Below are 27836 nucleotides of genomic sequence, written 5' to 3' on the forward strand. Positions count from 1 at the left end.
ACACCTGCGAAACAGTTATAATCCAGATAATCACCTTGGAGGCTAGGTGCAGTGGCTCATGCCTATAATACCAGCACTTTGGGAAGCCCAGGTAGGAGGATTGTTTGAGGCCCGGAGTTCAAGACCATCCTGAGCAACACATGAGACCTCGTCTCTAGAAAAAAAATTAAAAAATTAGCCAGGCATGGTAGTGTACTCCTGCAGTCCCAGCTATTAAGGAAGCTGAGGTGAGAAGATCGCTTGAGCCCCGGAGGGAGGTCAAGGCTGCAGTGAGCTGTGTTCATACCACTACACTCCAACCTGGGCAACAGAGACCCTGTCTCTTAAAAACAAAAACAAAACAAAAAACAAACACCCTAAAAGTTTTCTCTTGCCTGTTTTGTAATCCCTGCTGCCTCTCTTTGCCTTTGCCTCAGGTAACCACTGGTTTGCTTTTAGTCATTATGCATTAGTTTATATTTCCTAGACTTCATATAAGTGGAGCTATACAATATTTACTTTTTTTTGTCTATTGTCTTTCACTCAGCATGATTATTATCTTAAATTTTTATTTTAATTGCTAATTGACAAATTACAGCTGTATATATTTATGAGGCACAAAGTGATGTTACGATTCATGAATACAATGCAGAATAATTAAATCAAGCTAATTAACATATCCATCATCTAATACCTTTTGTGGTTGAAAACGTTTGAAATTTACTCTTAGTGATTTTGAAATGTACAATACATTAATATTTACTATATTAGATTCAGTCTTATACCAGCAGAGTTCTCATTCTCAAATTATACTGGAATGCCTTGTTGTTCTTATTCCTGTGCTGTGGGATGAGAAGAAAAGTAAAATTTATAATGGCACACAACAGAAAGTTATATCCAGCATAGCTACAAAAGGATGACACTCTCTATGTTGACAGTAATAAAGAATGAACATTTTTGAGTCTTGTTTTCATTCAACAAGTATTTGAATACCTATTGTAAGTTAGACATTGTCCCAAACTCTGGGATGAAGAAGAGACCAAAACAAATTTCCTGTTCTCAATAAGCTTATACTTTAATGGCTGGGCACGGTGGCTCCCGCCTGTAATCCCAGCACTTTAGGAGGCCGAGGCAGGCCTCCTGAGGTCAGGAGTTTGAGACCAGCCTGGCCAACTTGGTGAAACCCTGTCTCTACCAAAAAAATACAAAAATTAGCCAGGGGTGGTGGTGCACATCTGTAGTCCCAGCTATTCAAGAGGTCAAGGTGGGAGAATAGCTTGAACCTGGGAGGCGGAGGTTGCAGTGAACTGAACTCCAGCCTAGGTGACAGTGTGAGACCCTGTTTCAAAAGAAACAAACAACAACAACAACAACAAAAAACTTACACCTTAATGGAGAGAGGGACCTGATACCTAGCATAAGTCATTTATATAAAATGTGAAAACCTTGAACACAATAATATGTAAATTTATGATTAAATAGTAAAAATTTTAAAACATACATGGGAATAATGAACAGTGAATTAAGGATAGTGGTTATCTATGGTATGGGAAGGAGAAGAATGATATTAATGAGGGACATGTGGAATTTTAAGTATATGAATAAAGTTTAAGATTTGAATCATAATCTGTTAATACTCAAATTTGATAAAGCTAGGTGGTGGATACACCAGGATTTGTTATAATGTTCTCTGTTTTTGTCTGTATACTTGAAATATTTCACTATAAAAACAAGTAATAGATTAGCAGCAAAAAATAACTAAAAGGCTTTGAATAAGGGATAACAGAGAAGAAGAAATCTAAATGGCTGGTAAACACCAAATTAGCAATCATGAAATATTTTCAGAAGTTTAATAAGTATATTTGTGACAAGTAACAAAGTATTGTATGTCGTTTATTTAAGTACCTTTATGGTTTTATTCAGTAAATTGAATTAATTTATCATTATTTATTTTCCACAGGCCCACACAGCATGAATTAAGACTTTATAAACAGCAGGTGAAGAAGCTGGAAAAAGCCCTTAAGAAAAGTGTCAAGTAATTATATTTTTACCAAAATTACTGCTTTTATTAGGATTTTTTATTTTATTTATTTATTTATTGAGATGGAGTCTTGCTCTGTCACCCAGGCTGGAGTGCAGTGGCGCAATCTGGGCTCACTGCAAGCTCCACCTGCCAGGTTCACACCATTCTCCTACCTCAGCCTCCTGAGTAGCTGGGACTACAGGAGCCTGCCACCACCCCTGGCTAATTTTTTTTTTTTTTTTTTTTGTATTTTAAGTAGAGACGGGGTTTTACCATGTTAGCCAGGATGGTCTCGATCTCCTGACCTCGTGATTCGCCTGCCTCGGCCTCCCAAAGTGCTGGGATGACAGGCGTGAGCCACTGTGCTCGGCCTTATTTTATTTATTTTTATTACATGTCAGCTTATGCTACCTCCTAGTGGCTTTGACTTGGACCTACCAGGCTGATGACATTAAAAGGGGGTATTTCTGGTTTCACAGTTTAAGAGCAATTTTTACTATGCCGGATTTGGCTATATATTTATCTTAAGTGAGAACAAAAAAAGGTAGTTGCCTAAAGTAATGAAGGACAAAGATTTTAAATAGAAAATTGTCTTCGGAAGTAATGGAAGAATTGCAAGAGAATCAATGAAATTAGAAGTGACAAGCCTCCAATTTTTGTTGTTGGTAGTTATGATCTGAATGTTTTAAAGTGAGCCTTATCACACTTTAAAAGTACCAGAAGGAATGCAGTGAGCCATTTATATCTACTGCTTGTACCCTTCCTGACTTTGGAAAGCAAGTGCTCAGTGTTTCAAAGAGTTGATCTCAAACAGTGATTGTGTTTTCTGAAGATTATGTATGTGTACTCTTTGATTCAAGGGAATGGGATTTGAGAAAGTAGTTTGGGGAGTGTTGGGATGAAATATTTTGAAAGCTATGAGTTAATATATGCATTAAATGTATTAAGTCAATTGTATTAGCATATATGATTCAGTTCAGTGACAGCTGTGTTTCCTCCTTCCTGTGGCAACACATAACACAGTGACAGGCAAGTATCATGAGTAACGAGTAATTACATACTGGGTTAAAATAATAGGGGCCAGGTGCAGTGGCTCACACCTGTAATCCCAGCACTTTGGGAGACTGAGGCAGGAGGACTGCTTGAGTCCAGGAGTTTAAGACCAGTCTGGGCAATGTAGTGAGTCCTTGTCTCTACAAAGAATTTAAAAATTAGCCAGGTGTGGTGGTGCTTACCTGTATCCCCAGTTACTGAGGAGGCTGAGGTGGGAGGATTGCTTGAGCTCAGGAGGTCAAGGCTGTAGTGAGCTGTGATCACACCACTGTACTCCAGCCTAGGCAACAGAGCAAGACCCTGTCCCTCCACCCCTCCTCTCCCCCAAAAAAAGATAATAGAGGAAGAAAACTAAAAAAGAAAAGAGAAGTGGCAGGTTCAGAAAGGATGCATGCATATTCAATGAATAATTATTCCCTTCCTACTATTCCTTGATATTTTGTGTACTTCCAATTCTTCTTACATCTGTTTGGCATTCTAGGCACTGGTTGCAGTGGTAAGCAAAATAGAAAAGGCCCCCGACCTCATAGAGATTACATGCAGGGAGAAAGATAATGAAAAAATAAATAAGACAATTTCAATATACTATAAGTACTAAACGTACACTACTGGGTGAGTAGCCATTATATGAGTTTGGAGAAGAGATGGTAGTGACATGGTCAAAGGTGGCAGTAGTGGAGGTGATGAGAAGTATTTGGAATTGGAGAATGGAGGTAGAACCAATAGGACTTCATGATGGGTTGAATATAGGGAGTTGTGGGGAAAAAGGAAGAATCAGAAGTCTCCCAAGTTTTAACCTTGAATGACAAGGTGGTTGTCGGTGCCATTAATGAGATAGGAGATTGAGAGAGAAGCAACTGGGAGGAGGAGGATGTAGGGAAGTAAAAAGAGAAGGAAACCTGTTGACTCTAAAGCAAGTGTATAAGATACACACACACGTACACACATGCATGCACTTATGCATACATAGAGATACATAGTCTTCATTATTCATAGATTCCATATTTATGAATTTGCCTACCTGCTAAAATTTATTTATAATCACAAAATCCGTACAGCACCTGCAGTCATTCATGGACATGTACGGGGCAGAAAATAATTTGGGTCACCCAACACACACGTTTAGTTTTCAAACAAGATGATGCCCTGCCCTGTTGTTTGAGCTGTCACACTGTAAACAAATGTCCTTTTCTCCTATCTATTTAGTGATACTTTTTTTTTTTTTTTTTTTTTTTTTTTTTGCATTTCTATGCTTTTTGTTGGTGATTTCTTTAAGATGGCCCCTGAGTTAGTGCTGAAGCGCTGTTTGGTGTTCTTATCCACAAGAAGGCTATAATATGCCTTGTGGAAAAAATATACCTATTAGATAAGCTTTATCAGGTATGACTTATAGAGTACTGTTGTCCATGGGTTCAATGTTAATGAATCAACTATATATATATTTTAAAGGTATCTTTAAATAGAAACATACATACAACAAGGTTATATATTGATTATTTAAGGAAAATGTGACCAGACTTGCAGGAACCTGACCCTGTATTTCCCCTAGGAGCAAGTGGTTCAGTATTTGCTAATTCAGCATGGTGATTTTATAGAACATAACTACCATGAATAATGAGAATTGACTGCATATAGATATATATTGTTGTTGTTGTTTATTTGAGCTCTTGTCTTTAGAGTGACTTTTATTATCGTCCTTTAAAATTATGATTCAGACCCAATTTCTGCTATATTTTTCCTCTAAATTTTGAAGAAATGATGTGTTTTTGTTTTTAAATCTCTTTTTAAAGTTTAAAACTTTGGTAGTATCTAGACATGGAAACATGGAAACAAATTTGGGAGTGTTATATAATTTAGCCAAGTTATACAGGTTACTCGTATATGGAAGAACTTGAATAGAAATCAGATCCTTATCCAATCATTCTGACTCCAAAACTTATACTCTTAGATACCATACAGTTAGAAGTAAACAGAAAACTCAATAAAACAAAAATTTTTAAGGTAAAATTTACAAAATTTTTACTTTGCAAGGTAAAACTTAAAAAACAGAAAATATTTTTAAAACTTAAGAAATTTAAAATTAAAGAAACTTAAAAAACTTAAAAAATTTTACTTTTCAAGGTAAAACTTAAAAAACTTTTATTTCTGTAGTGCCAGAGGTAGCATATTTTTTCAGAGTACTACTGATGCTGGGGAAATAATTAAAACTAAACTCTCCTGTCCATCCAGTGAATTCTCTTTACAAATGTAGGAAAAAAAAAAGAAACAGTTTTATTACTGAATTCAATCAGATTCAATCAGATTGTGACGCACATTACAGGCAATCTGTTAGAGATATTGCAAGGACAGAAAGAAATGTCACCTTTTTGTATAGCCAGGCAGATACAATCCATTATATACATGTTAATTATCTGTATTAAAGGAAAAATAAAAACTTCTATTGTTTTTTGATAAGTAAGAGGTTACAACTTGGGGCCAGGAGCCTAGACAAAATTCCAACAGAGTCAGGGAAACAAGGTACCATCTTCCGAGATGTTCACATTTCAAAGAAATGATTCCAAAGCCCCCAAGAAAGACATTGCTGAAATTCAAAACTGGCAAGAGCCTTATTTAGCTCTTAATAAAATTTATGTACATCTTAAAGAGAGTAAAGGATTTATAGTTACAGATTTTCCAAAGGAAATGCTACAAGAAATGGAAGAGGGTATAGTCTCTTTTCTTTTTGGAACCAAAGAAAATTGAGTTAGTTTGTGTTTTTTTTTAGATTTGTAGTTAACAAACTTTCAATGTCAAATAAGGCTATTAACAATTTAATGTGGGAGAACATGGACTCTTCTTGAGTTATTATTACAAACAGGCTGATTATAAAATTACCTTGTTAGGAAGTGATTAAATAAGTCTGCCTCTGTAAGATAAACAAAGGTACTACACTAATTTCATTTAATTTTTCAATAGTATTTATGTTTTGCTAGGGGAAAAACAAAATCTTACAGCCACTCTGTGTTGAGCTGACAGTCCTTGAAGTGGTTAGGCCAATGAGCCAAAGTGAAATTAACAGTCAAACTGTTAACTTACTGCTATAGGATAAACAAGAGGCCAAAATGAAAAGGGCTGACTCCTCGATGTTGCATTTTTCCCTATTGGAATAGCACCAGGCGAGGAACAGTCTGACATACACCCAGATGGGGGGAACCATCTCACTGCCTAGGAGCCCTGCACAAAAGATTCCTACTGTTTTAAGGTGTAGGGAGAAGAAAGGCTAGGAGTGGAAAAGTACTGAGTCAGAGTGGAGAAAAGTATTTTAATTAAGGCTTCTCCACCAATGAGAAGATCTTGGATAGAGGTACTTGACACATGACTCAGTCTAAGCTCCAAGAGGCCCCTAATGGAGGTGCCTAGGGTAGGAATGCAGAAATGCTTGTGGCAAGGCACTAGAATAACAGTAGTAGTAGTATAGCTTTCAGGAAGGAAAGGAGGTGATGTGTCCTTGACTGCAACTGTCTCCAGAGATTGCAGTGCACAGGCTGTGCATCATGTCTGGTGTGGAGGGGACAGCTTTCCCCGCAAGAGATCTTCTAGGCAAAGCCTTTGTAATTACCTATGGCTGTGCCTGAAATATAACACATTGGATTTTAGCCAGGAGCTGGACTTTTCAACTAGAGAAACACTTGCCTTCAGAGTTTGGCACTGGTGCTGGGTTGAAGTGAACCACCCCTCTTTTCATCACTAACTGTCTTAGGAAGTCCTAAGATTGTAGGGTAAAAGACTCGGCGAACAATATAGCTTTGAAAAGCTCACACTGATGCACCTATGTGTTTTGCATTAATGTAGTTAAATTAGTGGAATTTTTAAAAACAAAATTGGCAGTCCTTTTTTTAACTTGTTCCTCATCTCCAGCATGGATCTTATTCCACTGTGATATCACGGAAAAGCTCTAACAGAACACAGTTAAAAGCTGTAAAGTTTCTGCACATGGAAAGTTATCTTATGGAGATGGCTATACAAAATAGATAACACAGCATATTTTAAGTTGGAGGTACAGTTTTCTGTTTTCTCAGTGTCCACAAAAAATAGTTGCTGCTGCTGAATACATGGAGTAAGAGTCTGCAAAGCATGCAGAGTACCCCTTAGCCACTCCTAGGGGATTTTTATTATCTTTCAGGCCCTTCCTGACTGCTCTGGATACTGTAGAACAACTCTACCATATTTCTGAGTACAGCCCAGGCAGCTACAACACAGGTTTCTAAAATGACAATTAAGTCATGCAGATAGAAAATGAGGAAATCATCAGCAATATAACATGGAAGTTATATCGTATATGTATCATTTTTCCTAGACTCAAGGCACTATAATAACAGCAGTAATAGTTATAGCCTTCAGGAAGGGCGCAAGCTTTGCTAGTACATAGACAAGTGCCCTTTTAGCTCTCGTTTAAGAAAATTTAGAATGAGCCAACAGTACCCTGGGCTCCTTCCCTGACCCCCAGCATTAGACAGACTATAGGCTGGAAGCAAGTTGCACTTCCTCCCTTGCCCATTTTAACCTCAGCTTCTTTGGCCCAGGGCTCCACTTCAGTCTTCTTGTCTTGGCATGGGTAAGCCAACATTTCTTCTTTGTTGTCTGTGCATTTTTAATATATCCTGAGGCAACCTCCAGACATGCTTGATCTGTCCAACTTAACTCCTGAGGCACCAATTATTGTTTTTATTCTCCAGTTCTAAAGCTACATCAGTTGTAAGTAGTTTGGTTTCTAATACTGTTTTCTCCTGAGCCCTATTAATTACTTGCATGATTTTGCAGAATGTGAAGTTTTTCAGTAGTACTGTTAATGGCAGATATTTTCTGTGAGACTAAGTGAAACAGTTTCCTGAGTCCCCAGCTTTTACTAATCATTGTCTTATATAAACTTAGAAAAACAATGGGACTAAATGAGTTAATACATGTACAGTGCTTAGAATTCCTGCATAGAGAAGGCTCTCAGTACCTACTAGTTACCATCATTAGGCTCCCAGTAAATTTTAGTTACTGTAATTATTAAGCGAGGATGTATCTCTTTATTCATCTGGTTAATAGAATCACATTTCATTTCCCAGAGTAACTAATCAGTACATGCAATTATATATTTAGATTATTGCACTGACAGCAAAAATGTTGTATATCTACAGTGTAACATTTATTAATCAGATTTGCAAACAATTCATTGATAAGTTGAACATTTTCACCTAAGTGAAAGGAACTAACATTTAAATTCAGATACATCAGTTTACTTCTAGTCCTTCTAGAGGCCACATCAGCTTTTCTCTGTCCTTTTTTGTTCTGGATAATATGCTCTTGGCACTGCCTTTAGGCAAAACTGAAGAATGTGAATGTAGTAAATAGATAGGAAGTCATTTATAATTTGGCTTGGGCCAAATATATATATACTCACTAGAAATAGCAGAGAATAGCAATTGAGTGAATATAAGGGGAATATATGTGACTGGAGTGGGTAATTGTAGGGAAGTAGTAGAATCAAGTAAGAAAGGAGTCAGGAGAAATACTGTGTTAGGACTGGCCAGGCGCGGTGGCTCACTCTTGTAATCCCAGCATTTTGGGAGGCTGAGGCGGGTGGGTCACCTGAGGTCAGGAGATTGAGACCAGCCTGGGCAACATGGTGAAACCCCTTCTCTACTAAAAACAAACAAACAAACAAATATACAAAAATTAGCTGGGTATGGTGACTCATGCCTGTAGTCGCAGCTACACTTTGGGAGGCTGAGGCAGAAGAATCGCTTAAACCTGGGAGGCAGGGGTTGCAGTGAGGTGAGGTCATGCCACTGCATGACCCAGTTAGCTTGGGTGACAGAGTGAGACTCCATCTCCAAAAAAAAGAAAGAAATACTCTGTTAGGACTAACAGCATGGAGAGTTTTGAACGCTAGCCCAAGGAAATTAGATTTAGCACATAAAGGAATGGGAAATCATTGATTGTTTTTCAACAGGAAAATGACATGATGGAGTTTTACTATTCTGTTTTTACAAACAGCAGGCAGAGCGCATCATTAATGAGTCATAGGAGTCAGTTTAGTGGGTTAAATTCCCAGCAGGAAACTGATGGCATACTCAAATTGAAGAGGGGTAATTTGAAGGACTATTAAGAGACTACAGTAGTCCCCCCTTATCAATGGGGGATACGTTCCAGGACCCCCAGTAGATACCTGAGACCTCAGAACCAAACCCAATCGCCATCAATTGGAACATATTTATGTCTATGTATTCCACCCACAAATTTAATGCTTTTTCCATCTTTTTTTTTTTTTTTTTCCTTGAGATGGAGTCTCGCCCTGTTGCCCAGGCTAGAGTGCAATGGCATGATCTCAGCTCACTGCAACCTCTGCCTCCTCCCAGGTTCAAACAATTCTCCTGCCTCAGCCTCCCGAGTAGCTGGGATTACAGGCACACACCACTATGCTTGGTTTGTTTTTTTTTTTTTTTTTAATAGAAACGGTGTTTTACCATGTTGGCCAGGCTGGTCTCCAACTCCTGACCTCGTGATCCTCCCACCTCGGCCTCCCAAAGTGCTGCGATTATAGGCGTGAGCCACCGTGCCCAGCCACTTTTTCCATCTTAACTAAGCATGTATCACACACTGTGGCTGTAACTTTTGCAGTTTGAGGTCCAACAGCAAAACTAGCCCAGATTTCTTATTCCTTCTTCACAATTTCACAGGTAGAAGATTCATTCATACTGTATATCTTAGCAACCTCAGCATACAATTTTTTTCTTAAGTGGAGAACTTTCACCTTTTCACTTAAAGGATGCGCTTTATGATTTCTCTTTGGCATATCCAAATTGCCAGCATTGCTGCTGTTGCATTTTGGGGCCATTATTAAGTTAAATAAGGGTTGTTACTTGAACATAAGCACTGTGATACCCAACAGTTGATCTGATAACCAAGATGGCTATTAAGTGACTAATTGGTAGGTAGTGTATACAGTTACAGCATGGATAAGTTGGACAAAGGGATGAATCACATCCTAGGTAGGATGGAGTGGGACAGTATGAGATTTCATCACACTACTCAGAGTAGTGCGCATTAAAAAATAATAATAAATTTTAAAACTTATTTCTGGAATTTCCCATTTAGTATTTTTGGACCCTGGTTTACCTTGCGTAACTAAAACCATGGAAAGTGAAACTACGGATCAGCATGTACTATGGTACTGTTTTCAAAGGCATGAGGAGGGAGGAGAAAGATTATTACAAGCTGTCTTCTAGATATTTGGAGAAGGACAAGTGTTTGCTACTAGGTGGATACACTTATACATAGTTGTATTTCTGGGTAAAGAGACTCTCCTTTCCCCCAGCATTCTAGCAGCCACCTGGAATAATGGTCTCTTGGATCTCCATGCCCTCTTGACTGGCCCAGGCATCGCCGTTGTCTGTTCTTTGCTGTTAGTAGAATACAAAGAGAGAGGGACCAAACGTCTAGCTGTTCCTGCTACAGTACCCAAACCAGTGGCCCTTCCCACGCTTCCTGCTCCCTTTATCTATAGTCTGTAAGCTTGGAGCACCTTGGATGGAAGTCGCTTCCATCCTTTGTTGTATTTCTCTCTTGTGCTGTCTTTTGTGGGTGTTGGGGGCTGGTTAGAACTTTCTTCTTCCATCTGATCTCTTCTGTCTTCAGAGATTCCTTCAGATTTGCTATTTATTGAGAGGGCCTTCTTGTTTTCCAGTGACAATATGATTTAAAATTTTTTAAACTCTGGTCGGGCTCAATGGCTCACGCCTGTAATCCCAACACTTTGGGAGGCGGAGACGGGCAGATCACGAGGTCGGGAGATCGAGACCATCCTGGTTAACATGGGGAAACCCCGTCTCTACTAAAAACACAAAAAATTAGCCGGGCATGGTGGCGGGCTCCTGTAGTCCCAGCTACTCGGGAGGCTGAGGCAGAAGAATGGTGTAAACCCGGGAGGCGGAGATTGCAGTGAGCCAAGATCGCGCCACTGCACTCCAGCCTGGGTGACAGAGCGAGACTCTGTCGCAAAAAAAATTTTTTTTTAACTATATAGGCATATATATATATGTTTATAAATATACATACATATATGTGTGCACACATACATATAAGTGAACTGATACAAGGCTGTTGGGAGGGTGACTGGATCATTTACTTAGTTTATCATCTTGGTCCAGTGTCTAGGAAATAATTTTGCATTATCTTGATTTTTTTCTCCCTTTTAGATTACAGGAGCTTATTAGTCCTAAGAAGGCTGAGGACACAGAGAAAAAAGATGAGCCCAGCAAATATAATCAGCAACAGGCCCTAATTGACCAGAGATACTTTCAGGTATTGAATTGATTTTTCATGACAAAAAGACTGATGTTCGTCATGAATCTTGGTTATCAGTTGCAGTGTAATAAATTATCAGTTGGTAAGGAATACTTGCACCTCATATTTATGTGTACTTATTCTGTTTTGTCTTTCTGTGATATAACTAACTGTTTGACTAAAAACATTGTAGACTTCATCTTACTACTTAAAGGAGACTCTGGGCCTAGTTCAAAGCAGGTTAGTAAAGAGCTTTAAGATTTTTTAAAGATTTTATAATCCTTTTCCTTCCTTCCCCCTGTAAGCCATTTTCCCTCTTCTTGTTTCTTTTGTTGCTATTATTATTATATAAGTAAATCTATTTTCTTAGGGTCCTTGTATGGCTTTTGTTTTTGTGTAGAGACCTTAGTTCATCTGAAATTAATTTTCTATATGGTGTGATATAGGGAATCTCACCTTCCTAGTTTTACAGATCATTTATTGAATAGCTGAGCAGTTAAACCTGGTAGTTTAGTGACTGAACTGGACTTTCACTCATATTTTATTGGGTACACATAAGATTTTTAAATTTTAGATTATTCATTTTTTAAAAAATTAAGATATTTTATTTTTTCTAGGCTGCTATTTCTAATTTCTCTTAAAAAGTCAGAAGATCTGGCAACAAATTCCTGCATGGTTATTATCACAGCAGAATTAGGCCTTTCCCTTGTCAGATATGAGCATGTGTTTTGTAGTTAGCCAGTTGCTATTCATCCTTACTTCACTCATTTATACTCGTACCTGGATTCTCTGGGTGTCTGTGTTTGCAGTCTCTAATACGCTACTTTTTTCTCTACTTTATTGAAATAACATTTTATCATAGATCATATTCCTTTATATGCACAGATTTGTTTTTAGATTCTCTAGTCTGTTGCATTTCTCAACTGTTTCCATATATTAATTTCTATAGTTATAAGTTTTAATAGCCCTTGAGGCAAGTATCCTGTCATTTACAAAAAAATTTTATTGGCTATATTTTTAGCACATTTATTCTTCTGGATACAGTTTTCAAATTAAAAACTAAATCCCATTGAGATGAACTAAAACTGAATTGACTTTATGGATTAATATTTGGAGAAATGACACCTTAACCTTTTTGAATCATCACATTCAGAGAAATATGTACTTTCATCAGGGTCATCTTTTATAGTCTTCAATAAAGTGTTGTGTATTTTTAAATTTAGCTCTTGCATATTTCTTGTTAGGAAATACCTTGCTATTTCCTAGGTATTTTATAACTTTTATTGCTATTGTAAATGGGAACCAAGCACCTTTCTGAAAACTGTTTTGTTTTAGACTTTCTTGTACCAGTATGTAACTGGATTTCATTTTGTTTCTGAGACTCAATTTGAGAGACTTTGTCCTTTAAAGGGGGAATTCAGGCCGGGTATGGTGGCTCACGCCTGTAATCTTAACACTTTGGGTGACCGAGGCAGGAGGATTGCTAGAGGCCAGGAGTCTGAGATCAGCCTGGGCAATATAGTGAGACCACATCTCTAGAAAAAAAAATTAATTAGTTGGGCATGGTGGCGTGCACCTGTAGTCCTAGCACTTGAGAGGCTGACATGGGAGGATCACTTGAGCCCAGGAATTCAACGCTGCAGTGAGCTCTGTTCGCACCACTGCACTCCGTCTTAGGCCACAGAGTGAGACTGTCAAATAAATAAATAAAACATATATACATACATCAATCTGAAGTGAAATATTGAATTACACTAATTTGGACTTAAAAAGCTTCTAAATAAACATCTGAAGTAATATAATAAACATATTAAGTCATATTACCAGGAGGCCTATTAGTTATATCTTGAAGTATGACCAGGGACGAAGATTCAGGAGCAAAATGCTATCTTTATATTGTGAAACTTTTTATTAAATAGGCTGAACTTGATGGTGGTAATAGGAAATGGCTTTATTCTTCTCTCTTTAAACATGCTTTTTGGGGTCTCCCTTTTTATCCTTGGATGATATCTAAGGTAGAACTCATCACTTATGGGGAGAGGGTTATAGTCAAATAGTATACTATCTTAATATATTAAGATATTTAAAATTCAATCCAGGCATCAATTATATTATTTTTGGAGACAGGGTCTTGCTCTGTTGCCCAGGCTGGAATGCATTATCATAGCTCACTGCAGCCTTGAATTCCTGGGCTCAAGTGATCTTCCTGCCTCAACCTGGGATTACAGGCATGAGCCACCATACTCAGCCTGGGGATTACTGTTAATTTCCTTAAATAGTCTGATAACGGTCTTGTGGGTTTGTAGGAGAATATGCCTACTTTTAAAAGATGCACGCTTTATTATTTCAGGGTGCAGAGTTTCTTCAAATGGTTCACCTAAAAATATAGATAGTGAGCAAATATGGCACAATACTAACAATTGTTGAACCTAGGTAGTGATTATATGGGTGTTTGTATTAGTTAATTTTGTTTCAACTTTACTGTGGCATAGGATGCCCAATATTTGGTTAAACATTATTCTGGATGTGTCTGGGAAGATGCTTCTGGATGAGATTGACATCTGAATCAGTAGACTTAGTGAAGCAAACTGCCTTTCCTAATGGGGTAGGCCTCATCCAATCATTTGAAGGCCTGAGTAGAACAAAAGGCTGAATAAGAGGGAACTCCTCCCCGCTGACTGCTTTCAAGATGGGACACTATTTTTTTCCTGCCTTCAGACTCAAACTGAAACATTAGCACTTGCAGGGGTCTCAGTCTGCCTGTGTTTGGACTGCAAATATCCATTAGCTTTTCTGGGTCTTCACTTACTCACTGCAAATCTTGAGACTTGTCAGTCTTCATAATTGCATGAACCAATTCCTTGTGATAATTCTTTGTATATTTAATGAAATGCATGTATATAATATATATAGACATAAAGCACTCCTTTAAAATATATAACTTTGTAGGCATAGGATAAATATTTTGACTAAATACACTATGTTTTTTTTAAAGGTGCTGTGTAGCATCAATTCAATTATCCACAATCCAAGAGCTCCAGTAATAATTTATAAACAGAGCAAAGGGGGAGCCCAAAATTTTAATAAAGATCTTATTCAAGATTGTGGATTTGAGCATCTTGTTCCTATAATAGAAATGTGGGCAGATCAACTGACATCCTTAAAGGTAAGGGGTTGACTATTCTTTATATGCTTTGAACATCTATTGGACTCTATGTGCTTTATTTATAGGACTTAATTTAGGACTAAAAATTAAATAGGGTTTAATTTTTTTGTTTGTTTGTTAACTGTAAAGCTAAAAAAACTTATCTAAAACTGAAATCTTCCTACTTACATATCTATTTTACGTACTGTTTTGATGTTGTCATTACTGTAAGCTTTACTTCCTCTAAGGCTCTACCAAACAAGAAATTTTTGGGTTAATTTCCTTATTGAAAATCTATAGTGGATCCACTTTGTACTTCTAGGCTTTTCCCTGTTCTACCTTCATCTGCCTCCTTTTGGTATGCCCATGCTACGATTTTCCTGGCCCTTATTCCTCTTCAGATATAATGTCTTATCCTTCATTTCGTTATAATTGGGGATATTTTCTCTCTCTTCACACTTTATTTTTTATTTTCTGTCTCTCAGAACTGAACTTGTCTCCATTTCTGCTTATTCTCTAGAACAGATAGTAAGCTAGCAGCCAACCCTACCCTTCCCTATCCTATCTATTCATGGAAGACTACATTTTATTTACTTTATAGAGTTATTGCGTATTGCATGGTTTCAGGTTTTTTCAGTTTTAACTAGTTTGCTGAAAGGTAAATAGTTGAAATCAGTAGTATTTAACTTCTTTGCCCTTTAAACTTTAGATTTCTTAGTAACTAATATAATACATAGCATACGCCTGTTAATGAAAATGTGATTCAATAATAGTGTTTGCAACAGAAGTCTTATTACATGAAGTACAAGTGATGCAGAAGATATCTCTTAAGAATGTATAAGCTCCCTGAAGACAGTGTTTTTATTTGTTCTGATATGTCCCCAAGATCCTCCTGATGAACGAGTGCTCAATTAATATTTGTTAAAGGAATGAAGCAGAATAATATATCCCAGGACAACAAAATTGGGGGTGGTGATGTTAATTTTTTTAAAATTTCTACTTGCCTTTTTATATAGGGCTCAGACAGAGCTACATAATACACAAACATTTTGATTGAGTGACAGTGCTGGATTAATATACTTACTTTATAGGCCGGAGTTCCTCCAGTCTGTATCTCAGAAGAGTGTAAAATAATTAGTAATCATGTAAATCATGGTATTTCCTCAATCATTGCCTGTCAGAGGGTTCTCCCAGTAGGAGGGAACAGTGCTGACTCTACCTTTCTCCTTCTCAGAAGGGAAGGACTAGAAAAAGCCCTAACCTTCGTAGAAGAAAAGACTAGAAGAGGAAGAAGACAAAGGGAAGAATCACATTAATGGATAGTTATTGATCATTTATCATGCTAAGCCATTATGGGATGAACACAAGATTCACACTAATTAGAGAGACAAAATATACTTAAAAATATGAAACATTTATCATGCTAAGCCATTATGGGATGAACACAAGATTCACACTAATTAGAGAGACAAAATATACTTAAAAATATGAAACAAAATGTAATCATTTATGATATCGTTAAAAGAAATGAGTGACATAAAAATAGATTACCTGTGATGAAGTTCTGAGTGAATGATGCAGATAACTTGTGCTCTAGAGTCTGGAGGAGAAAGAGAACACTCTGATTATAGCCCCCAAGAAAGGCTTTGCCGTGGTGGTGAGTTCTTGCTATTGTATAGTTTTCTGAGTAGGAGGAGGCAAGGAATTCACTTTATAATTAGAATATTCTGAGGACACCCAAGAGGAAATTATTAAGAATTAGTTACTTCTGCCGTTGGAGTAACTCATGGGTTTTGAGCAGTGCTTCAGATATTAATACTACAGTTTCAGGGTCCGAATTAAGAAACTGCATGAGATTCTCTGAGGCCTCATATTAAAGGTTATTTGATATGTAACAACCTCTAAGTTTGGGACAACCATCTTCCCTTATTAGTTTTTTTGCTCAGTTTAATTTGGCTTTAAAGAGTAGGATAGGTTTGAGGAATGAGTGGATAAGCAAAATGTGGTATATACATATATTGCAATATTATTCAGCCATTAAAAGAAAAGAAATTCTGACCCATGCAACATGCGTGAACATTAGGAGGACATTATGCTAAGTGAAATAAGTCACAAGAAGATTCCACTTATATAATTCCACTTATATGAGATACTTAGTGAAAATCATAGAGACAAAGTAGAGTGGTGATTGCTAGAGGGAGGAGGGAAATGGGAAGTTACTGTTTAATGGGTATAAAGTTTCAGTGTTACAAGATGAAAAGAGTTATGGAGATGGATGGTGGTGTTGGTTGCACAACATTATGAACATATTTAATAACACTGAACTTACATTTAAAAATGGTTAAGATGGTAAATTTTATGTGTATTTTACTAGTTTTAAAAATTGGAAGAAAAGAAGGCTGGGAAAGACATGGAGCCAGCCGCCTCCATCCTTGTGTCTTTTCCCTCCTGCCTTTCCAAGAAAGGTGAACTACAGATGTTGTAGCTTTCCCCAACCCAGTACACTCTTGAATACTTTCGCTTTCCTATTCTCTAGTGCTTCAGAGGCCAGACATACACGGTAGGCTGGCCCATGGTAGTACTTCTACATCTCCACAACTGGGCAATGTAAAGAACCTAGGAGACTCTTATATTTTTCAGAGCTTACTTGATAGACTGTGCTACAACCATCCTGTCACTGCTTAGGAGACCAGAACATCTTTTCTTCTTAGCTTTGTAATACTCTTTTATTCTGAAGCAAAAATGTATTAGATTGGGTGTGCTTTTTACCATAGATTACTTTATAAATGTGCCTTGTTGCTGGAGCATTGGTTAATAAAGATATCATTATGCTGTTATTTGCTGACTTTTTTTTTTTTTTCAAATTCTAGTGGCACTGATGGTAAAACATTCATTTGACATGAAATTTATTGCTATGAATTACTATAATAGTAACTGCCTTCCTACCAATTGAAAGGTTAAAGATACCAATATGTGAAGTCTGAGCCTTAAGTGGAGAATGCCAAGTGAAGTACTAAAATAAGTTAGAAAAAGAAGGAACTTCTTGTACTTCTTTCTGTTCTCTAGAGCTATGCTATCTAGTATGGTAGCCTCTAGCTGCATGTGGTTATTGATCACTTGAAAGGTGGCTAGTCCTGATTGAGATGCGTTATAAGTGTAAAATATACACTGGATTTAAGAGACTTTGTATGGAAAAAATTAAAATATTGCTTTTATATTGAAATGATAATATTTTGGATATATTGGGTTAAATAAAATATACTATTACAGTTAATATCACATGTTTCTTTTCACTTTCCATACTATGGCCCTAGACAACTTAAAATTCCTGTGGCTCACATTACATTTCTTTTGAACAGCATTGTTCTGAAGGACCAAGCACTGTGCCATACACATATGGATTGAGTATCCCTTATCCACAATGCTTGGGCCTAGAAGTGTTTTAAGAATTTTTTCAGATTTTGGAGTATTTGCAGAATATATGCCATTTGAGCATCCCTGATCCAAAAATCCGAAATTCAAAACGCTCCAATGAGCATTTCTTTTGAGTGTCATGTTGTTGCTCAAAGTTTCAGATTTTAGAGCATTTCAGATTTTTAGATTAGGGATTCTCAACCTGTAGTAGATGTTCAGTAAATATTTGTCAGTTGATCAGTTTAGAGCTCTAAACTTTCAGTAGCCTTGCCCATTGTGCACAGTTTAAAATCAATTAGGGCACCACAACTAGGCCAAGAAAACTGAGTATTATAATGTAGAATAAATTTGGGGAACCTTTCACATTGAAAACTTGCCTGGAGATACATGTTATAACATGGATAAATCTCAAAAACATTATGCTAAGTGACAGAAGCCATTCATCAAAGACTACTTATTGTATAATTCCATTTATGCAAAATGCCCAGAATAGGCAAATCCTTAGAAATATAATATAGTTTAGAGATCAACCCTAGGAACTGCAGGGAAGGGAAAATGGGGAAGGAAGGACTGTGACTGGGTCTGAGATTTCTTTTTAGAGTAATGGATATGCTCTGAAATTAGATAGTGCTGATGTTTGTACATGTGTGAAAATATTAAAACTACTGAATTGTATACTTAATGAGGGTAAATTTTATGGTATATGAATTACATCTCAATAAAGCTGTTATATAACATACTCAAAACCAAAATACAAAGGCAAGTTTATTCTTTGTGTATCAATAATTCAAAATAATGAAATAATATGGAACAATAATAAATAACATAAAATTACTTAGAGCACCCAGATTCAGAATAATCAGTGTATAATGTTTTCTGTAAAGCCTGTGTTTACCTGGAGAAACCTAATTTTAACTGACTTGTTCTAAATCGGTAATAGTGTTTTTATTAAACAATACTGATGGTTATATATATATAATTTAACCTGTGTAATTGTTTTATTAATTTTATAAAACATATATAAAACTTATAATTTTGTTATGTTCTATTATGTTACTATTGAAATTATTTAAATCAATAATACCATATAGTTTCTTTTGTTATAAAGGATTTGTATAAGTCCTTGAAAACACTATCTGCAGAACTGGTACCTTGGCATAATTTGAAGAAGCAGGATGAAAATGAAGGTATCAAAGTTGAAGATTTGTTGTTTATAGTAGATACTATGTTGGAAGAAGTTGAAAATAAGGAAAAGGTAATACTTACATAAATGGTCACATTCTAATGTTCTCTTATCTCAAAAATTGATAATTTAATGTGGATATTAATATTTGTTCTACTAGAGTTCTGTTTGTCTTTTAAAAGTTTTTATTTGGGATTATTTTAAGATATGAACTCTTTATTTTTTACCTCTCTTTTGGACAGGACAGCAATATGCCAAACTTTCAAACTTTGCAAGCTATTGTCTCTCACTTCCAAAAGTTATTTGATGTGCCTTCTTTAAATGGAGTCTATCCCCGAATGAATGAAGTTTATACTAGGCTTGGAGAAATGAACAATGCTGTGAGAAACCTCCAAGAACTCTTAGAATTAGGTGATGACCTAGTTTGTCATTTTTGGCCCCCATTTAAGAATTTTTAGTAAATTAACAAAAAGTAGATAATTTTTTTTTTTTTTTTTTTTTGATACAGGGTTTCACTCTTTTTGCCCAGGCTGGAGTGCAGTGGCACAATCTCGGCTCACCGCAACCTCCGCCTCCCGGGTTCAAGCGATTCTCCTGCCTCAGCCTCCCGAGTAGCTAGGATTACAGGCAGGCGCCACCATGCCTGGCTAATTTTGTATTTTTAGTAGAGACGGGGTTTCTCCATGTTGGTCAGGCTGGTCTTGAACTCCCGACCTCAGGTGATCCACCCGCCTCAGCCTCGCAAAGTGCTGGGATTACAGGCGTGAGCCACCGCACCTGGCCGATAAAAAAAATTTTTAAGTGAAAAAAATTGAGGATAACTGAAGCATAAAATGTTTGATGTATGTAATTTTGAAAATTTTCTGTTAAAATATCCTTTTATTTCTCTTTTGCAGATAGTTCATCTTCATTGTGTGTGCTGGTAAGCACTGTTGGAAAACTCTGTAGGCTGATTAATGAAGATGTGAATGAGCAGATTATGCAGGTATTAGGACCTGAAGACCTCCAGAGGTATTTGTTTTAAAAGTTTACAAAGTATCATCCAGAATGGCCGGGCGTGGTGGCACACGCCTGTAGTCCCAGCGACTTGGGAGGCTGATGTGGGAGGATCACTTGAGCCCAGGAGTTTAAGTCCAGTCTGAGCAATGCAGTGAGACCCTGTCTCTAAACAATAAAAATAAAAATAAATATCCAGAATTCATGGAGGGGTGAAATTAAAGACTTTTAAAACTTATTTACCTTCCCTGTTTGGAATAGCATCTTTTCTGTGTGTATGTGACCATAGGCACACACCACCACGCCCAGCTAATTTGTATGTGTGTGTGCGTGCGTGTGTGTGTGTGTGTGTGTGTGTGTGTATAGAGAGAGAGAGAGACAAGGTTGCACCATGTTGCCCAGACCAGTCTCAAACTCCTGGGCTCAAGTGATCCACCTGCCTTGGCCTCCCAAAGTGCTGGGATTACAGGTGTGAGCTACCGTGCCCAGCCTTGGAATAGCATCTTTTAAGTAACTTGACAATCTAAGATAATCTCAAACCCTTAGGGATGGAGGAAATGCCAAGTATTTTCAAGATAAAAATAGATTGTAAAGCCTATAAAGAAGGTCAGGAACTCTTCAGCATAAGCCTGTTCTCAGGGAATATTATATATGGAGAAATTCAAACTTTGTTAGCAACATCATGTAAGTTCTGATCGTATCAATAAGTCCTATTTTTAGGACACTACCATAGACCACTGAATAATCATTAATAGCATATTTATTTGATTAGAAGATAAATGCTAAGGATTTTTTTAAAAGACTAGGCATCTCTAACATAAAACCTGGTATTTTTAGAAAATTATCAAAACATTGTAGCTATAGTTAAAGCAACTTTCCCCACACCTTACCCCCAGTTTTATATTACAGCATATGTGAAGGGAAACACACAATGTATACCACATAAACCACATTTTGCAAGTTTTCCTAGAAGAACCCTTACATAATCTGACAGTTGGTGCTTTTAAAAGGAACATTTATTACTGGCCTATTTCCTCTGTCCCACAGTGTTACTGACTACTGAATTTTTTTTTTTTTTTTTTTTTTTTTTGAGACAGAGTCTTACTCTGTTGCCCAGGCTGGAGTGCAGTGGCTCAGTCTCAGCTCACTGCAACCTCTGCCTCCCAGGTTCAAGCAATTCTCATGCCTCAGCCTCCCAAGTGGCTGGGGTTACAGGCATGCGCCACCACGCCCAGCTAATTTTTGTATTTTAGTAGACATGGGGTTTCACCATGTTGGCCAGGCTGGTCTTGAACTCCTGACCTCAAGTGATCCTCCTGCTTTGGCCTCCAAAGTGTTGGGATTGCAGGCATGAGCCACCACGCCCAGCCTGATATTTTTCCTTAATGTTTAATAGGATACTGGGTATAAAAGCCAATTATTTTTAGAAAATGCTGTAAAAGCATGGTCTCTCCAAGAAGCCTTGAGCTTAATGGAAAGTTTGCCATGTTAAGAATGTTATATATTGGCCGGGTGCAGTGGCTCACGCCTGTAATCCCAGCACTTTGGGAGGCCAAGGTGGGCAGATCACAGGTCAGGAGATCGAAACCATCCTGGCTAAACACGGTGAAACCCTGTCTCTACTAAAAATACAAAAATTAGCCAGGCGTGGTAGCGGGCACCTATAGTCCCAGCTACTTGGGAGGTTGAGGCAGGAGAATGGCGTGAACCCAGGAGGTGGAGCTTGCAGTGAGCCGAGATCGCACCACCGCACTCCAGCCTGGGCGACACAGTGAGACTCTGTCTCAAAAAAAAAAAAAAAAAAAAGTTATATATGAATTTAACAAATTTTACATTGATATTTAAATGCTTTTTAAAGAAAAGCCATATTAGATTAACAAAAAGCTCAGAAAGGAAGGACTGTAGTAAATGATCATTGAGTTTATATTTAAATTAGCAGCATAGTTTCTATTTTGAAAATGTTCTGTTTGCAATCAGATGCAAGAACTCTAAGTTAGAAATTAGGTTTAAATTGTGCATTTTTTAAACAGCATTATCTACAAATTGGAAGAACACGAGGAATTTTTCCCAGCATTTCAGGCATTTACTAATGATCTACTTGAAATCTTAGGTAAGATTTCTGGCGGTGATGGTTAAATTTTGAGTCTTAAAATGTCAGTGCATTTAAGAAAAGGGTGTTCCTTAGTCACTGGATTAGTATTTTTATCTAGTGGTTGGAAGCCATTAACAGTTCTGGAAACACATTCCTTACAAGCAGTTAGAGTTTGTTGGGATTAGTCCATAGAACAGAAACACAGACCCTTAACAGTGATAGGAACTGCCTTTGTTGGAGGACCTTATCATGAGAGATGGCATCACTCTGGCCATGCCTAGTTTAACCCTGGCTCTGTCATTGTCTAATGAGAAATATTCATTGGATTTATGATCTTAGAAGATCCTTCCTTCCTCTTTTTTTTTTCTTAAGATACCACCTGTCTACAAAATGTTTTAAATATACAAATAACATTTCCTCTCTGGTGATACGAAGTAACATAAAGTCATAAATATCTATGGAAAGGAAAAGATGAAATATTACACTCATACCGAGGGTCAGATTGAGGGCTTCATTAGTAGTAGTGTCTCCTAAAAGGAAAAAATTGCTTAGGACTCATAAGGCAAAATAAGAGACCTTATCTAGTTTAAATATAATTACATATGGCTATAAAATTATCTTACTATTAAGAATAATTTTTAAAGTGATTGATGCACAAGTGAATTCTTTTTTTCTGTATAGCTCATTCGAAAGATTTTTTTTTTTTTTTTTTTTAAAGAATGGCTCTTTGCTTTTAGAAGAGGAGATGAAGCTTGGTAATGAAGATAAGGGAATGAGTCAATGAAAACTTGATAAGAAGAATAAGTGAAAGAAGTATCTAATTAGAATATATAGCCTAGTGAACATAAAGGAAGTTTTGTGACCAGTTTTATGTGCACTGGTGAAGCAAGGGAGACAATGAGTGAGCATGCTTTAGGCTTGTCCTCATATTTAAAAAGATCATGGCAAGTAAAAATGTAATTTGAAAGTTAAACTTGAGATGAGGTATGAAATTGTGTAAGTGTGTTGTCTGATATCCTGAAGAGCCTGGTTTCATAGAATAATGATTCTACTTGCTTTGGGATTGCTATTAACTTAAGCAGTGATGTTCTCATCATTCATAAATATTTGACACATTAATAAACATATTTTAATAGGGTGTGCTGGTAACACTTATTTCAGAATGCTTCTATAGAAACTTCCTTTCAGATATTATGACACTCAGCATGGTTCATAAAGATCATTTGCTTCAGAAAGCCAAGTTTCTCTGGAGATGAATTCTGTATTTTGGTCAAAGTTGAAATTCTGAGGTTAAACATTATATTTAACATTGGGAAAGTTAAATCTGGCAAACATGACTTTTTTTAATTAATAGGTGTCACTCAGCATGTAGGTGCAGGGTGGTAGACTGAATAACAGATATAGAGAGTACCTTTAGCGAGTAAAAAAAAAAATCCATTCTTTTTCTCATGTAAGTGGTGTGATTGACTGAGGAAATTCCCATATCAGCCAAGATCCTTTGCTGTGAGGTTCATTTGTAAGGCAGGTTTCTCACTTAATGAGAAAACAGGTAATTTCAGAATGGGCAGAGGGCGGAGTCAAGGAATAACTTGATCTTGCACCTTACCACAATGTAAGGGACTAAACAAATTCTATGTTGTAGGTTTGCTTATATTGTTTCCATTCCCATATCTTGATGCTTGGTTAGTGGATTCAGACAGGTATTCTGACTGAAGTTGGGAGCTTAAAGAACTAAATGAATAGTAGGAGAGTATGGGCTATGTGTGTAGGCTAAATGAAGAGCAACCAATATCACCAATATCCAGCTAAACAGTAGAGAGAGTTGGAATCCAAGAAAGCATGTTTTATGTAAAGGAATGTGTTTATTAATGATGGCTTAACAGAATAAGCTAGAAAAATATAGTGGGTATCTAGAGAACCTGCCATTGTGGCTTACCTTAAGTAGGCCTGGGATCTGGATAATGAGAAAAAGGATTTTGCTCCCTTGGTGGCCAGGAGCTTCAGAGAGTGAATTCTAACTTAGGCTGGTTGGAATAAGATAGTCTTAGAAAGAAAAATCATTCAGAAAGAGCCTGTCAAAGAAGAGCCTGGATTGGTTTATCTAGTAAGCTGGACCAGGCTAAGCCCTATAATACATTGTACTTGAGGTTTGTATTCTTGATGAGGCTCTCTTTTTGATTAGGCAGATAATTGTTTTTTTGAGACATAGTCTTGCTCTCTGTCACCCAGGTCAGAGTACAGTGATGCAATCTCAGCTCACTGCAACCTCCGCCTCCCAGGTTCAAGCAATTCTCCTGCCTCAGCCTCCCAAGTAGCTGGGATTACAGGTGCCCACTACCACACCCAGATAATTTTTGTATTTTTAGTAGAGATGGGTTTTCACCGTGTTGGCCAGGCTGGTCTTGAACTCCTGACTGCAAATGATCTTCCCATCTCGGTCTCCCAAAGTGCTGGGATTACAGGCATGAGCCACTGCACCCAGCCGGCAGATACCTTTCATCTTAGAGTGATCTGCTACTAAGAAATCTTCCCAAGAAAATTAAAGAGGACAAGACTGTTCTATGAGTAGAAATTCCTAAGTCCTCACATGGAGACCCAGGGAGGAGATGCCTCTACCTGGGATTTCATCATGTAGGTACACCCATGTAGTGATACAGATCTAATGAGACACTAACATACCACACACATGGGCAGCTGGATCTGTTAATAAGGGCATGCTGCTAATGAAGTTAATACTAGAATCAGAGGGTACTTGTAGGTATGTGGTAACCTTTATAAAGAGAGCCCCTGTGAAGCATCTGTGTCCGAATCAGTGATAATCTGTCATCACTATTGGAGAAAAACTTCATGTGCACAAAAGCACCAGTATTGTTGTCTTTATGTTTGGGGTTTGCCTTTACATATAGGTTCTTGTTTCATGTGAGTTTACCACTAGAAAAAGTTACTCTTTTTTATTATTACTGTTTTTGTATTACAGAAATTGATGACTTGGATGCCATTGTACCTGCAGTAAAGAAATTAAAAGTACTTTCATACTGAAAACAAATCAAATCATTTTTACTGTGTAAATTGTATTCTTAACATTTTGTATTTTGTAGGATTGATCTTATTTTGAGACAAGGGTTGTAAAATGTATTTGCTCTCAGAATTCATCCCCTTCTTAGTATTAGGTCATTCTTCATCTCTATAATTTTTATTAACTTTGAGATTCTTATACAGAAAATAGTTGCAAGGGTAAAGTAGTTAATTAACTTTAGATCTTTTCATTTATTAAGCAATTATTGAGTGCTTAAAATTTAAGGTTGTTTTAGAGTGGAGTTTGTGAGTAAAAGAGGAGGCCAGGGAGACAGATTACAAGTAGTAGGTTGCAATCTTTTAGATTCAGGTTGTAGTAATCTTTGAGCCACGACAAAAGGAATGCCAAGAGCTCTCTAAATTTAGGTAGTAGGAAGCTACTGCTCTCCTGGCAAGGATTAATTGGCACATTCTGTTAAGATACCCCTCATGGGTATCTTTCAAATAGGAAGAAGCAGGAAGAAGAAAAGGAAGAAAGAAAAACTGTTTAATCATTTCTGTTAGGGTAGGAAATGAATCATAGGGTAAAATGGATGAGTAGATAGAAGTCTCTCATTTAAAAAGTGTCTTTTGCAATCTTGATGTAATGCACTTTTTATAAGGACTTAAGATCTCAAATAAAATTTTTGTAAAGAATTTCCAAATGTAAGTGTCCTCAGTGATGTGCTTGTATATTACTGACAAATAATGAGTCATATTCTCTTCCTAGGCTGAACCTTCCTTGGGCAACTTGTACATCCTTGCTGCATTTTATGTAAGAGTACTTCACTTGCTGCCTTCTATTTATTCTGTATTCTCAATATTCAGTCACATTTTCTTAAGGGTCATTGTTCTGCCTCATACCCATGAGAACAAGCCACTTTGGACTATTCTTCCCCACTTTTATAAGTAGCAGGTCTAGGAAGATTTCTCTGCCATTCTTGTTGGTGGGCATATAGAATATTATAACACATTTCCAGGAAGCAGCATGGTGGAATGGTGAGTAAACGTCAGCAAACAAGCATCCACATCCTTGGTGTTATGACCTTAGGGATCAGACATAAGATAATAGGCTCCTTCTAGGTTTAAAATTCTTTCTCATGATAGCCTGCAGTTACATTTCTAAACACTAACTTACAATTTGTGGAAGAACTGTGTCTTGTGGGTTGGGTACAAAAAATATTTGGATACTCAATAATATAACTACTAAATATTGATTAAATTATTCCAAGAAATTGAAGGCAGGGCAAGATGGCAGAATAGAAGCCTACACTATTGATCCCCATTGCAGGAACACCAAATTTTAACAACTATTTACACACAGAAAAGCACCATCACAAGAACCAAAAATCAGGTGAGCAATCACAGTATTGGTTTTAACTTCATATTGCTGAAAGAGGCATTGAAGAGGGTTAGAGAGATAGCTTTGAATCACTGATGCCACTCCTCCCTGACCCCCTGGCAGTGGCTGCACTGAGGGGTCTGAGTCTGTGCAGTTGGGGGAGGGAGAGCACAGAAACTGGGGGACTTCACATTGAACTCAATGCTGCCTTGTCATAGTGGAAAGTAAAGCCGTGCTAGGCTAAGTGAGAGCAAATGCACGGAGGGAGCATTTGGACCAGACCTAGCCAGAGTGGAATTCTCCATTTCAGCTACCAGAACTTGAGTTTCTTGGCAAGTCTTGCCACCGTGGGCCAAAGTGCTCTGGGGTCCTAGGTAAACTTGAAAGGCAGTCTAGGACACAAAGATTGCAGTTAATTCCTAGGCAACTCCTAGTGCTGGATGGGCTCAGAGCCAGAGGACTAGGGTGACAGATGACCTAGGTAGACACCAGCCAGTGCAGCTAAGGGAGTTCTTGCACCACTCCTCCCCCAAGCCCAGGCAGGCCGCAATGAAAGTGACTCCTTGCTTCTGCTTCAGGAAAGGAAAGCAAAGAGTAAAGAGGACTTTGCCTTGCATCTTGGATACCAGCTTAGCCACAGTAGGGTAGAGCACTGGGTAGAGTCGCAAGGCCCTCATTCCAGCCCCTAGCCCATGAACATTTCTAGGCACACCTTGGGTCAATAGGGAAGCCACTGTCTTGAAGGGCAGGACCTTGTTCTGGCAGGATTCATCACCTGCTGACTAAAGAGTCCTTGGGCTGTGAACTACCAGCAGCAATACCCAGATAGTATGCTGTGGGCCTTGGGCTCTGAGACATGCTGACTTCAGGTGTGACCTAGCACATTCCCAACTGTAGTGGCTATGATGAAAAACTCCTCGTTTGAGAAAAGCAGAGGGAAAAGTAAAGAGGACTTTGTCTTGTCACTTTAGGTACCAGCTCAGCCACAATAGAGCTTTTGGGGTCCCTGAGGCTTTTGGGGTCCCTGAATCCAAGCCTAGGCTCTTGGGCAGCATTTCTGGACCCTGCCCTGGGCGCCCACTGCCCTTCAGGGTGAGTCCCAGGCCTGGCAGCATTCACCACAAGCTGGCTGAGAAGCCCTTGGGCTTTAAGTGAACATTGGTGGTGGCCTAGCAGAATCCCCTGTGTGCCAGTACTGGTGGCCACAGGGAGAAGCCCCTCTGCCAATGGAAAGGGGAAGGA

At 37.7% G+C, this 27836-nt stretch overlaps 1 protein-coding gene across 6 annotated transcripts in view; it reads left to right on the plus strand.

The window, feature by feature from the left end:
* The window catches only part of CEP70 (centrosomal protein 70), a 108020-nt gene extending 82103 nt beyond the window's left edge, over window positions 1-25917 (plus strand). For 5 of the 6 annotated variants that reach the window (XM_025377628.1, XM_025377627.1, XM_025377630.1 and 2 more), the window contains 8 exons: window positions 1940-2014; window positions 11281-11386; window positions 14364-14534; window positions 19036-19182; window positions 19353-19521; window positions 20007-20121; window positions 22137-22216; window positions 25176-25917. In XM_025377628.1, the coding sequence (XP_025233413.1) occupies window positions 1940-2014; window positions 11281-11386; window positions 14364-14534; window positions 19036-19182; window positions 19353-19521; window positions 20007-20121; window positions 22137-22216; window positions 25176-25237 (925 nt within the window). In that variant the 3' untranslated portion in view covers window positions 25238-25917. Of the gene's footprint in view, window positions 1-1939; window positions 2015-11280; window positions 11387-14363; window positions 14535-19035; window positions 19183-19352; window positions 19522-20006; window positions 20122-22136; window positions 22217-22916; window positions 24538-25175 lie in introns of those variants that run through there. The other variant, XM_025377629.1, reaches the window with a different exon arrangement.
* The last annotated feature ends 1919 nt before the right edge of the window (window positions 25918-27836 follow it).

This window comes from Theropithecus gelada, chromosome 2 (genome assembly GCF_003255815.1).
Source record: "Theropithecus gelada isolate Dixy chromosome 2, Tgel_1.0, whole genome shotgun sequence".
Lineage (NCBI taxonomy): Eukaryota > Metazoa > Chordata > Mammalia > Primates > Cercopithecidae > Theropithecus > Theropithecus gelada.